The following is a 12,942-nucleotide window of genomic DNA, read 5'->3' as shown; positions in this document are numbered from 1 at the left end:
CTGGAGGGAAAATAATGTACACCGAGAAAAACTAATAATCATCTACGATAGAATGCATTCATGAGGGCTTTGTTTGGTTTGTTTTCTCTTTTGGTTATTGTATATGTGTTTGTTTGTTATGATTTTGTATAGTGAAAAGTTGAAGATTATGAGTAAAATTGTCAATATGTCCATTTATCAAACGAAAATCTGCTATCTTGATGTTCTCAAAACCTTTGAAATTATTCATAACAAATATCTTTTTTTAAACTACAAAAAAATATCAATATTAGTTGATGTTATATAATGTCTTGCAACGCTTGAACGACGAATAACTCTTAATGTAAAGTTCCCATAGGAAGTTGGGTAAAAGAATGTGCTAATAAAAATATTTTAGATTATGCCTTTAACGTATATTATATACCTCTATCGGACTTGCCGAAGCGTGAAGTTTTCCTGACTAGAGTCACACCAAACACTGACACCCTTTCTATTAACCACACTCTAACTTGTTCTAGGTCCTTTATCTTCTCTACGTTCACAACCCTAAAATAAAATAATGTTGATGATTATCGGAGCAAATATTTTTATATTATTTTTAACTTAAAAAAAACCCACAGCACTATGTTTTTTTCATTGTCATTACCAGTATGTTCGCCGTATTCTTAGTAAAAAATCTAGTGTCTGCGGTCAAGGTCAACAAAATAAATACAACTCAACAATAGACAAGCCTCCTCGGTGGCCTCATTTCTATTTCCTTTATTAACTTATCTGTATTTCTGAATGCTATTGTATGAGGATTTGGATGGAGTTTATGTAATAGTGAATAATGCGGAAAATGTCTAATAGAAAAACGGACCCAGATATAAAAAAAAAGATGGAGAGAAATAGGGCAAAACAAAACAATAATAGAAAAACGGGGTGCTAAAAGGTAAGAATATAGAATAATGTAAAAATGGAAATGTGCAGATATGCTCACAAATTGGACAACTATCCACAGAAGACAAAGATGTTAACAATAGAACGTCACCATAAAACATCTAACAATGAGTAAAACCAAAACCGATACCGTACAGGTAGCTTTAAAAGGCACCGATATACGTCCTCATTTATGCCAATATCATCAAGCCAAAAACATTAATGTATATATGTCAGATAGCAACAAGCCACATACCCAAGGAGGGAGACGGGCACATAATTGGGTGGAGTTCAACATGTTTGATAGCGATTACTTATCTCCATACTCTAGATCAAGGAATGCAACAGTGCAACAATGTAGATCAATCTATAAACATCGATCGTACTGAAAGGGTTGGCTAATCATGTAGGGTACTGAGCACAAAAAAAATACATAACAAATTGGCAAAAGCCATACACGAGGTGCCAGTTTACCTCTAAACTGGCAGATACTGAAAGAATGTTCAAAGCTCAACTTTATCACCTAAATCAGTAGACCATGTGTTCTAGATTACAATTCCATAAGCAATATATCTGGTTATAGGGAGGGACACGGTTAAAGGTAAATTATGATGATTTTCAAAAACATCGATATGGAATTATACAACCAATACGTTTTCCTATTATTTGCTGATAAGGTTTCAAAAACTCTTCTGAAAAGCAAGTTGTCCTAAGATGAAGCTAACCTTCTGTACAAAGTCGTGTACCTTTGTCCTGGGATATAAATAAATTAAAAGTCATAAACAGAACCGTTTCATGTATGAAATGTGTAAATAATTGTAAATTATAGACAATAGTACATATCAGCTCTAAGATCTGAATTACCAAATAAATGACACAAATGGAAAATAAAAGTAACAAAAAAAAAGTGTAATGCAGAGTAGAAGCTTACCATGCCTTGCCATTCTCACTTATATCCCCAAATGTTGGTTTATTCATTTTTGTTGCATGGAAAAACACATTTACTTCGTCAGAGTCATATGTTATAAGTCCATTTTTCTCTAAATAAAATAAGTCGTTTAATTTCCTTGGATTTTCAGCAAATTCCTCCCATGGAATAATAATCAGTCCGTTATAATTGACGTTATACTCTTTCATCTGAGAGGACATATCCCTGTACTTCGGCTTTGTTTCGTGTAATATCACCTCCTCAGTCTCTTTATATTTATTCCTAGAATCTTCATTGTCTATGGTGGTTGATGTGGTGTATCCAAGATCGACTGACCTTCTCAGGGAGACAACTTCCTCCACATGATCAACCTGAACACAGTTGAGGTTTGCAGAGTCGATACTAACCCCTCCAAAGTATCCATTTGTCATCACATTGGAGGAAGGAAGGAATGGTGGAACTGGTGTTTCTTTTCCAGTCGACATCGTTTGTGTTTTCACAGACCTCAAAATTGACTTAAAATTGATTAAAATCAACGCTAACTGGTTCTTGTGTCATATTGATATGTTTTCTTCCGCTATGCATATTGTCTCGAAATTTTAATACATACCCTGCGTGGTACAGAAAAAGTGTTGAACAGCAGCCACGAATCCTCGTTTTGGTATCTTTAGTTTGCTATAATTTCACGTTAAACCATTCCTAAAGTATAAAATTATCTCATTTATCTGATCAAAACTTTCCTTCAACCAAAGTTCCAAGTTTGAACTTGGCAGTAGTCACATATATCACATTGCATATTCACTCATTTAAATTCTCTAACATGTCTGTCTCGCCGGTAAATTTTGTCTTATTTAGTTCTATGCAATACACAAAGAATTACTTAGTGTAATGGATACCAAGATTAACTGAAAACAAAGGCAGTAATCCCATGTTCTTTATGATCTATACAAACATGTCAAGCAGTATTGTAAAAGTTTAATTTAAATGGTATTTAAACTGCACGGAGGACCTTTGTCACACTTTCACACTTACCATTTCTAGTTCTATTATTATTCTAATAATATGTACTTTATTTAATGATCATTCGTTGGAGGTTCTTACGAGGCTTTGAGGCGAAGTAAGCTTTAATAACGGGTCAATGAATTTAAATAAAATTGAGAAAGTAAATGGTGAATATGTCAAAGCGACAACCACCCGACCATAGAGCAAACAACAGCCGAAGGCAACCAATGGGTCTTCAATGTAGCGAGAATTCCCGCACCCGTAGGTGTCCTTCAGCTGGCCCCTAAAATATGCATAATAGTACAGTGATAATGGACGTCATACTAAACTCCTAATTATACACAAGAAACTAAAATTTAAAATCATATAAGACTAACAAAGGCCAGAGGCTCCTGACTTGGGACAGGCGCAAAATTGCGGCGGGGTTAAACATGTTTATGAGATCTCAACCCTCCCCCTATACCTCTAGCCAATGTAGAAAAGTAAAACAATAACAATACGCACATTAAAATTCAGTTCAAGAGAAGTCCGAGTCTGATGTCAAAAGATGTAACAAAAGAAAATAAATAAAATGACAATAATACATAAATAACAACAGACTACTAGCAGTTAACTGACATGCCAGCTCCAGACCTCAATTAAACTGATTGAAAGATTATGTCTTCATCATATGAATATCAGGTACAATCCCTCCCGTTAGGGGTTTAGTATCATACTATCATAAAATATATGAGAAGAACATAACCCGTGTCATGCCAACAACTGTTTTTTTAGAAATAAATGTGTTTAGTTCCGATGCAAAGACCCTATCAGTGAATCAATGTTAAAGCCAAAATATGCAATCTTTAATGACCTGACAACAGTATCGTAACTATATCCCCTTTTAATAAGTCTATTTAAAGGTTTTGTTAGTTTCTGAGGAGAATACTGACATTTTTGTGCTTTATAAAGAATATTTCCATAAAATTTTGGATGTGAAATACCTGAACGTATAAGATGTCTGCATGTTGAGTTATATTTACGAATTATTTCCTTATACCGGTGATAAAATTTAGTAAATGTTTTGACCAGTTTGTGATATCGAAAACCCTGGTGTAATAATTTTTCAGTAATACATAAATTTCTCTCGCTAAAATCTAATACATTGTTACATACACGAGCGAATCGTACAAGTTGAGATATATAAACACCATAAGATGGTGACAAGGGAACGTCACCATCTAAAAATGGATAATTAACAATAGGAAATGAAAAATCATCTCTTTTATCATAAATTTTTGTATTAAGCTTCCCGTTTATGATATAGATATCAAGATCGAGGAAAGGGCAGTGGTCATTGTTATCATTAGCTTTATTTAAAGTAAGTTCTACAGGATAAATTTCTTTAGTATACATACTGAAGTCGTCATTATTTAGAGCCAATATATCATCCAAATATCTAAAAGTATTGTTAAATTTTTGTATCAAATGTTGTTTTGATGGGTCTTTGCTAATTTTAGTCATAAATTGTAACTCATAACAATACAAAAACAGGTCCGCAATAAGTGGTGCACAGTTAGTCCCCATTGGAATTCCAATAACTTGACGATATACGGAATCTCCAAAGCGAACAAAAATGTTATCAAGTAAAAATTCAAGTGCATAAATAGTATCAAAGCATGTCCAATTGACATAGTTCTTTTGTTTATTGCTACTAAAAAATGATCTAAAAGAGTTTGAACATATGTACTCGCATTCCGACTTTTTAAATGCCCAGTTAATTAGGGATGTGAATTTTTTCTTAATAAGAATATGAGGCAAAGTGGTATATAGGGTAGAAAAATCAAAACTTTGAACAGATTCAAAATCACCAATATATGCATGCAATTTATCGAGTACTTCCAACGAGTTTTTGACACTCCAAAAGTAATTAATTCCACTATTTTCAAAGGCCTTATTTGAACAATTTATTATCAGGTTTTTTATTGTACCAAGTGTACTAGTAAGTAAAACAGACAATTTAGTAGTTGAACAATGGCTGGAAGATGAAATAAATCTATATTTGTAAGGTTTTTTGTGCAGCTTCGGAAGCCAGTACATAGTTGGGACTTTCATTGTGTTTGGTTCTGCTTGTAAAGAAGTAGCTAAAAGTTTATGTTTGTTACAGATGTCGTTTTCTGAAAATGAAGTCAGTTGGAATGTTGGTGAATTCGTGATTTCCTTTTTCAGAACCTCTATATAAAATTTACGTCAAACAATAATGATATTATTAGCAGCTTTATCAGCCGGGACAAAAACAAATTCCTTGGCTAGTTCTGTTAGTTTATTTTTGATACGCGAAATAGGGTTTTTATAGTTTTTGTTGAGGGTAAAATGTTCTTTAAAATGTTGTATTCGAATATCAACTATCTTCATTACTGAATTAAAAAAAGAGTCCAAAGATTTTTTGTCAGCTTTTTCCCGTTTTACCCATTTCAAACAGTAGGCGCGGAGTGAGTCGTTGATGATATTACGACACTCATTCCAGTTAACAGTTGACGGGGGACGATATTTAGGTCCTTTACTGAGGAATGATTTTAACTCTCGGTCGCGAACGATGTTAAGGTCTCCTGTTATAACATGGGAAATTGGTCCATAGGTGTATTCTGAATTACTGCAATTACACGACATAGGTGTATTTTCAGTGATATTTACATCTTTACACAATTGGCTATAATTAAACACATATTTTCGGGTAGATTTCTTGTAAATATAACAAATGAGAGGGAGTTCAGTATTATCAAAATATCCAGGAATTTGGTCTTTAACAGAATGGTCGTTAAAAATACCGGCAATATTTACAAAATCAAAACCTTTATTGACATACTTTATTTTAATAAAATGTTTTTTATGATCTTCAGGGCGATCAATTTTTGGAAACAGTTTAGAATAACAATATGCCATTATAATTTGGACAATTTCATACTTAGGACTGTAATATGAAATTGTGTTGCAATCCTCTAAAATTTTATTTAATTTATTTATAGGTAAAGAACAAAGCTTGGTTAACAGATAATGTCTGCCGTTGTTTTTTGAAATGGAAATTAGGTCCGAAATATTTGTATGGTTGGTCCGAAATTTTCTTTGATTGCGATTTTTTCTGCGTCCATGAGAACGATTTTTACGAACAGTTTTAGAAACTATATCCAAAATGTTAACAGAATCGGTTCTTGATATATTGCCAATTCCCATGATATTATCATTAAGACCGAGAGGGTAGACTGTCTGTAATTTTTTAATCCAATTTAATTCATTTATTTTTCGTGATCGTACAAACTTGGAATGAGATTCACCAGGCTGCTTATTTACTACTTCTAAAGGTTGAACTGTTAAATATTTAATAGGATGACTGTGCTTCTTAAGATGTTGATAAATGATACTTTTGAATTTATTGGGTCTTTTAAAACGATACAGGTGTTCTTGCGTGCGTTTAGATAAATATCGCTCAGTTTCACCTACGTACTGAATACCGCATCCCGGTTTGTTTCATGTGAGTAAATAAATAATACTGTTTGTTTTTCAAGTAATATCAGTTTCAAAATTTAGAGAAAATGTGCGACCATTAAATGTGGACCTTACTGTATTGTTGGTGGAAAGACGGGGACACGTAAGTCATTTTTTGGCATGACACTTATCGATAGAAGGGTAACCACGATTTTTATTGTTAAAAACGTTAGCTATTGTAGTATTTTTAGATAAGCGATTCTGAAGATTGAGACGTGTAGATACCCTTTGAACGAGTTTAGTATTTAATATTTTTCCATTTCTAAGCTTCATATTTGTTTTTTGGTATGTAGATTTATTACAAAGGAGCAAAGACTGGCGTCCAGAATATGAACCATCACACAGTAGATTAAATTGTGTAAAAATGATAAAACTGTTCGGCTCAAGACGTCAAATGCTTATTGTCATAAGTTACCCGACAAATTTAACAAAAGATAGGGTATATCAAGGTAGCGACTGACGTCTGACTAAATAGATGAATGGGGCTGAATATTAAAATACTACTTTTTGATAGATATTCCTAAAGTAATGAACATAGAGAAGTTCTCGCTCGGACACACACTCCATAATCTAGTATAATATAAGAGCATAAACCTTAAGCACGGGGAGGCACTCTACTGTCTCCACACGGCACTAAAGACAAACTCTGTAAAAAATAAAATTGAGAAAGTAAATGGTGAATATGTCAAAGCGACAACCACCCGACCATAGAGCAAACAACAGCCGAAGGCAACCAATGGGTCTTCAATGTAGCGAGAATTCCCGCACCCGTAGGTGTCCTTCAGCTGGCCCCTAAAATATGCATAATAGTACAGTGATAATGGACGTCATACTAAACTCCTAATTATACACAAGAAACTAAAATTTAAAATCATATAAGACTAACAAAGGCCAGAGGCTCCTGACTTGGGACAGGCGCAAAATTGCGGCGGGGTTAAACATGTTTATGAGATCTCAACCCTCCCCCTATACCTCTAGCCAATGTAGAAAAGTAAAACAATAACAATACGCACATTAAAATTCAGTTCAAGAGAAGTCCGAGTCTGATGTCAAAAGATGTAACAAAAGAAAATAAATAAAATGACAATAATACATAAATAACAACAGACTACTAGCAGTTAACTGACATGCCAGCTCCAGACCTCAATTAAACTGATTGAAAGATTATGTCTTCATCATATGAATATCAGGTACAATCCCTCCCGTTAGGGGTTTAGTATCATACTATCATAAAATATATGAGAAGAACATAACCCGTGTCATGCCAACAACTGTTTTTTTAGAAATAAATGTGTTTAGTTCCGATGCAAAGACCCTATCAGTGAATCAATGTTAAAGCCAAAATATGCAATCTTTAATGACCTGACAACAGTATCGTAACTATATCCCCTTTTAATAAGTCTATTTAAAGGTTTTGTTAGTTTCTGAGGAGAATACTGACATTTTTGTGCTTTATAAAGAATATTTATCTTTAAGGGTCAATTGAAATGATATGATCAAATGTGTAAGCTTTATAAAGAATATTTATCTTTAAGGGTCAATTGAAATGATATGATCAAATGTGTAAGCTATTGAAGTAAGTTAATTCAATTATCAAGTACATTATAGTTCAATTCAACTTACTATGAATAACGAAAACAAATAAATCGAGTGGTAATTTTTCAGACATCTATAAACTGCAACTGGTATAAATAGGGTAATGGAACTGATTATAATATCATGTACGAAAAGTTTCCAAAAGACTTATTAGACTGAGATAAATGACTTAAAGTAAATTTTGATGTAGAAAACATTTCTATGACTCGAACATATCTAACGATGCATTTTGATCCCTGATTTTTAAATTAAAAAAAAACCACCATATATATCTTAAAATTTCAATATTTATCAGTCAAGTTTCAAGTTTAAGTTTTATTTTCTCAAAGACCTTAACGGGGGTATGTGAACATTTACACAAATACTATATACGCATTCATAATATAACAAAATAACAAAGTAATGTAATGAAGATTATAAACATTTATGAACATATATACATTTGAAAAAGTAATTCGTTTTAAGGAAGACAGTAAATTTCAAATGGACATATTAATGGTTGAAACAATATTGATTTAATTCACACCAGCTAGTACAATTTTACAACAACAAAAAATCTCAATTTTAACAACAACATTGTAAGAGTCAGAATTAAAAAAATCATAAAATTAGTCAGTATTATGGATAGTAATAAGATAACAAGGTCTAATTCAATATCAGCCAGTTTTATAGGGTTAAATGGGAGGTCACTCTAATATTAAACATATCAATTTTACTGGTTTCCGTTTCGCCGTTACATCGACTTCTCGTTGGTTTCATAAAAACTATATTAAACCAGTATCATTTTATTAAATCTTAAATGCATAACATTCATATATGTTTTTTCAATGCTGTTTAAATTTCAATGCATAAAAAGTGGCTAGGTTTAAATTAATTTATACACCTTTTTATGTTAGGTGTGTATTGATTTTTATACTCAGGTAAAGATTTATATGATTATACTAATGTCTTGTTGAAACTTGTTTTGGTAATGATTCTAACTATGGTGGCATATATATAAACAAAGAAGGAACATTTGATTTAAGGTCAGTTTCTCTCTGTAAAGGTTCTTTTTGTTTATAGTAGAAAAGCTGATTTGACAAAATAATACTTTACTACTACTAGACTAAGTATACATTTCAATACGAATTCAATTGACTTGAGTTATTCATTCTGCAAGAGAATTGTGTACACTTATCATTATTATATTAATTTAGAAAGCTCGTAACGCAATTTGACGTATTTTAAGTTTTATTTTTTATATGACGCAACTGAAAATATTTACTAGTAGCTTAGATTCTTTTTATACGTGGTTCTACTCTGAGAGGGGCGTGGGATGCCCAGGTGTATATTGATAGTATATTTGTCAACCTAATGAATATTTAACACCAAAAGATATCAATACGAAAATACCGTTGAAGATATGTTTTTAGGTGAAATAAAGTAACATCTTCCATTTCCACAATCAAGATGTAAAAAAAAAAATATGTACATTAATTTTTCTGATAATTTTATCCATTAATTTTGGGCAGAAAATGTGTTGCTGATTTAAAAATTGGAAGAGTAAAAAATGACGATGTTATGAATATTCATAACGATGATAAGGATGTTAACGCCCCCTGTTTCCAATACACATCCAAATGTTTACAACACAACCTTTCATGTCTTTGTTCAAATGTTTACATACATTGATTTTAAAGATGAGTCACGTGACTAAAATATATATACAAAACTTATGTACGTACTGGTATTATTGGTACAGTGTTTACATCACATAACATCGGTATATATCATTTCAAAATATAGCCATAGGTGAGTCGTTTGATTTTTTCCTGTATGAATTATCAATTTACTGTTATAATTATGTATAAGTAATTTTCACTTAAAAACTTAAACTTACAGGGACGTTTCTCATGGATGAAGACAAAATATACTAAATGCGTCATTTTCTCTCTTAAAAAAATATACTTCACTGACGATTTTATTTGTTGAAAAAAATGAAAGTGAATATGGTTAATATTGTTCACTGGCGATTTTTTTAGTTTAAAAACGAAAGGGAAAATGGAAAAATTACGTTTATAGTCAATTTTATCTATAAAAAAAATGAAAGGGAATATGGATGTAACAGAAAAAAGTCGAAATATCCAATGTATTTATAAATCCTAAAATATTAGTTCTATCTGTAATATTCATTAGAACTTTCAGAAATGTAGAATTATGAGAAGGTTTTTTTTATACATATTTACTGCAAATCAGATCTTAAAAATATCCCCGAAGCACCTGAAGTGAACTCCATATATATTTTTGTCATCTACTTGGCATAATGCCACCTTTGTTCGAAGGTTCCGTCGTCATTTATTTTTAATCTTTTGTAGCTGTATTGATCACATAGGTTTAAAAATCCCATTTATTATCAAATTTAAAAAAACACCTTAGTTTTCAACAAATAGCATGTATATACAAAATTAAAATATTGTAAAGACACTTGTTTATTACTGTAAGTTAATCTCTAAATGTTAAGTTATTTCTGTCGTTGGGTTGACTTGTTGTCTCATTAATGTAAATTCTTTAACAATGGACAGTTATATAAGTAATTCAAGTTCTGTTCTACATTAGAATTTCTTTTTCTACCATTTGTAAAATGAATTCTCGTCATCTCCCTTCGTATTCTTTCTTCTTTTCAAAAACCAAAACTTTGTTTACGGTTTTGTGAATTGGTATTATTTATTTCATATTTATATAAATAACTCAAATTCGTTAACATTATGACCCGAATTAAAGAACTATCTATTGGTCGAAGCTTTTTGATTATCAGTATGTTCTTTAACGTCATACTTGATATGTTTTTCGACCATTTTGATTCGAACGCCACTGTAGAGTCTTATTTCTAAATTATCAGACTAGTATATCTTTTGTGAGTTTTTATTCTTGACAAGGAACTCGACAGCAATTCATTTATCACCCATTACGAAAAATATGTTTAAGTTATCTATACCTGCGACCTCAAACCAGGTTTACATTATCATAAGATAAAAACTATGAACCGTCAATTCGATACTATCATTTTTCTATTGTAGAAAAAACATACAGTAATGGCAACTGCAGGCGAGGACCAGACAGACAATGGTCCAAAGAGAAGTTTAATTGTAGATGAAGCTGCGTTCGAAGAACAGTTCTTAAGGTGCCACATTTGTAATGAGAAATATAGCCAAGCAGACAGACTTCCGAAATCACTACCATGCAATCATACGTTCTGTCTGATATGTCTCAAATCCGTTTTCGACCACCATCATCAGAATTCTAGAAGAACAGTTCCGTGGATGGACGATAACTTGGAAGGTGTATTAAAATGCCCAGAATGTCGAGTAGAAATATTTCTGAGTCGAACTGAAATCAGTGCTCTGCCCTCAGACCATCGTGTTATACAAATGATGGACTTTTTGTCACGTGTAACTACAAAATCTCAAAATGTTTGCACTAAACATGAGAACCAGCCACTGAACTTTTTCTGTAAGAAATGTCTGATTCCCGTTTGTCGAGACTGTACAGTTCTTGATCACAAAGAAGGACAAGAGCACGTGATTGTTGATGTCACGGAGGCGTTGTCCGAGAACAGTAATGAGTTCGATGAAATGAACGATAAAAATAAAGGCATGCTGGATAAAATGAAAGGGCGAACAGATTCACTCGCAAATGCTTCAAAACAATTAGACTTACTAGAAAGAAAGCTCAGATCAACTATCAAAGACACTTTTATAGAATATCGATTATTGCTAGAGCGTAGACAAGAGGCGCTCATTAAAATATTGCGGGAAAGTGTACAAGAACAGAAACAAAAGATAAACACGCGTTTTGTTGACATCTGTACCCAAGGATCACAGTTACAGAAACTTTACGACACATTTACAAAAGCAAGGTCAAACAATGACATAAGACAATTGTTCACAGTTCAGCAACAACTAAAAGAAAAAGAAACTGAATTTACTTGTACTGCCGAAGCAACCGATGACGAACTGTTCATTACTTGTAAATTTGAGGCTCCAAACGAATGTTTATTCTTATCAGAAATGAGTGGCCTAGGGGAAGTTACAACTATTGAAGACCTGTCGTTAAAGAACCCGGTTCCCGCTCATCAGCTAGTCTTACTAGACAGTTTGGACTCGCATCGTATTAATCCAGCTTTATATTTACCCGAACTTGACTGTGACGAAAACGAGAGCCCTGATAATGAAAACGACACAGAACAAAACGACGAAGATCACATTTTGCCTGACGATATTTCTTCAAACATCAGAAACCGTTTATTACAAGGATCTGAAAATGATCAACAAACAGAGGAAAACGACGATCATTATTTGGATCAACTTCGAGAACACCGTGAACAACTCGCTTCTACTTACCTAATGAGAATCGCGTCACGCTTGAACGAAAGTGCTGCGGAAATGGCAGAAGCATTGAACCAACAACCAACTCAGCCAGAACAAAGAACACCAAGCCAGAGCAGCCAATCATCGCGTGGAAGTAATAATAGGTCAAGTTCATCAAGACAACGTCGCCCACAGCAACCAGTAAGAGTTGTACGTCATCCAACGCAGCCGACACCACCACGTGAGGCACGTGACCAGGGTGGTATGTACACGTCATCACGTTACACGAATTCAGACAATAGATAGATGTGTAATATAAATTGAAATCGTTAATGTTCATAACTTTATCCCAGTGTGCATTTATTGACGCAATGCTTCATTTGGCATTTGTAGGACCTTAATTTAGTCCTTTTATTTTGAACCCTTCCTATTTTTGTGGAGACAAAGCATAATGTGATACGATAAGAAATGTGATTACTATGAAATAAAGTAGTTAAAAGAGTATCGTTTTTAATTATACTGGTTCCAGTAGGTGCAAGTCATATGATTATCTTCATTCCCTTATTAGCTCACCTGGCCTTAGGGCGTCCGTTAACTTTTACAATTATGAATAGTGTTCTTCTCTGAAACTACTGGGTCGAATTTAACTGA

At 32.9% G+C, this 12,942-nt stretch overlaps 2 protein-coding genes across 4 annotated transcripts in view; one reads left to right on the top strand and one right to left on the bottom strand.

Annotated features, from left to right (window-relative positions):
• Positions 1 to 2,787, bottom strand: part of LOC139484742 (uncharacterized) — a 30,756-nt gene extending 27,969 nt beyond the window's left edge. The window contains exons 1-2 of the mRNA XM_071268660.1: positions 1,829 to 2,787; positions 404 to 525 (exon numbers count right to left, since the gene is read on the bottom strand). Of these exons, the coding sequence (XP_071124761.1) occupies positions 404 to 525; positions 1,829 to 2,310 (604 nt within the window). The 5' untranslated portion in view covers positions 2,311 to 2,787. The remainder of the gene's footprint in view (positions 1 to 403; positions 526 to 1,828) is intronic.
• A 5,941-nt stretch (positions 2,788 to 8,728) lies between these two features.
• Positions 8,729 to 12,793, top strand: LOC139484745 (tripartite motif-containing protein 59-like). 3 transcript variants are annotated; one of them, XM_071268665.1, is made up of 2 exons: positions 8,729 to 8,865; positions 11,002 to 12,793. In XM_071268665.1, exon 2 carries the CDS (start codon positions 11,017 to 11,019, stop codon positions 12,595 to 12,597), a length of 1,581 nt encoding a protein of 526 aa, XP_071124766.1. In that variant the 5' UTR covers positions 8,729 to 8,865; positions 11,002 to 11,016; the 3' UTR covers positions 12,598 to 12,793. The 3 variants fall into 3 exon arrangements, with proteins under 3 accessions (XP_071124766.1, XP_071124765.1, XP_071124764.1); XM_071268664.1 differs by having other exon boundaries at positions 8,854 to 8,970; XM_071268663.1 differs by lacking the exon at positions 8,729 to 8,865 and adding an exon at positions 9,557 to 9,736.
• The last annotated feature ends 149 nt before the right edge of the window (positions 12,794 to 12,942 follow it).

The sequence above is a fragment of the Mytilus edulis genome, chromosome 8, assembly GCF_963676685.1.
Source record: "Mytilus edulis chromosome 8, xbMytEdul2.2, whole genome shotgun sequence".
Classification (NCBI taxonomy): Eukaryota; Metazoa; Mollusca; class Bivalvia; order Mytilida; family Mytilidae; genus Mytilus; species Mytilus edulis.
Note: the sequence above shows the minus strand (reverse complement) of the source record. Positions and strands in the feature narration are given on the sequence as shown.

Coding starts and splice junctions, on each gene's coding strand:
- LOC139484745 (XM_071268665.1), top strand. CDS start 11,017: ATGGCAACTGCAGGCGAGGACCAGACAGACAATGGTCCAAAGAGAAGT.